General features: G+C 70.0%; 1 protein-coding gene across 1 annotated transcript; it reads left to right on the top strand.

Annotated features, from left to right (window-relative positions):
* Positions 1–133: 133 nt before the first annotated feature.
* Positions 134–646, top strand: H696_06134 (hypothetical protein; the record flags this gene model as incomplete). The annotated part of the gene is made up of 1 exon (XM_009499891.1): positions 134–646. One exon carries the CDS (start codon positions 134–136, stop codon positions 644–646), a length of 513 nt encoding a protein of 170 aa, XP_009498166.1.
* Positions 647–1,049: the final 403 nt, after the last annotated feature.

Raw genomic sequence — 1,049 nt, 5'->3', positions numbered from 1 at the left:
CCATCCTGACGATGCGCACCGCCATCACGCCGCCAATGCCCTCGGATGCGCGTCCGATGACGACCCCGGAGGAACGCCACCCACATCAGCACGCCAGACCCCGGACCCGGCCGGGGCCGACCCCTCGACCGACATGATGGCCCGTCTGGATGCCGCGTACCTCCACTACCTCAATGCCCTCGGATACACGTCCGATGACGACCCCGGCCAGGTGGGCCCCGACCCCGGCCCGGCCCACTCCCGGCACAATAGTCCCCGCCCCATGACGCCGGAGCCGCCGAGCCTCTCGCCCGGCCCCGAGGAGCACTACCTCTCCGGGCCGGACCCGTACTTTGACATGCTGATTCGCTTTGCCAAAGCACACCGCGTCTACCTCAGGGCACTCGCCGACCGGGAGGATGCCCATGACGCGGCCCATGCCGAGGACGGGCCCGATCACCGGCCAGGCGTCGTGCCGGGCCCCCAGCCGCGACCAGCCCGCGCGGGCCACGCAGCCCCCCGGCGCACCGGGCCCCAGCCCATTGGCCAGAACTTCAGGGTGGCACCCCCGCCCCCGCCCCCGCGCCGGGAGGGCCGCCAGCGCCGCGTCGGAGAGACATGGCGCCATGCGGCGGCGTCCTACACGAAAAAGGGCCCGCTCATGTAGCGAGAGCGTGCATGACATAGTGTCGCCCGAGACCAAAAAAAAAAACCCCTTCTCATGCATGCTTCGCGCATCCCCCAGTATGTGGGTCTTATCGGATGTCGAGAATTCCCCCCCCCCAGTCATGGCCGGTCTCCGGGCGGGGGGGGGGGGGGGCGAAGACCCCTGGCCGTAACGGTCCCCCGCGGGGCGAGGGCGAACACCCTGTCCCGTCATAATGGCGCAATCGGCTCGGGTCGGCCGATTTAACCTGGACCCTGGCGTACCTACGCAGGGTAACCCCCGGAGCCGCCGAGACTCGCCGCCCCGTGCTTGATCAGAAGGCCCGTGCTGAATAGAGCAGAACGCCGCCAGATGTCGAGTCGTCCCCCTTGCGGCCATGAAGTCGCCTGGGGGGGGGGGGGGG

Source organism: Fonticula alba (assembly GCF_000388065.1).
Source record: "Fonticula alba strain ATCC 38817 unplaced genomic scaffold supercont2.19, whole genome shotgun sequence".
NCBI lineage: Eukaryota > Rotosphaerida > Fonticulaceae > Fonticula > Fonticula alba.
Note: the sequence above shows the minus strand (reverse complement) of the source record. Positions and strands in the feature narration are given on the sequence as shown.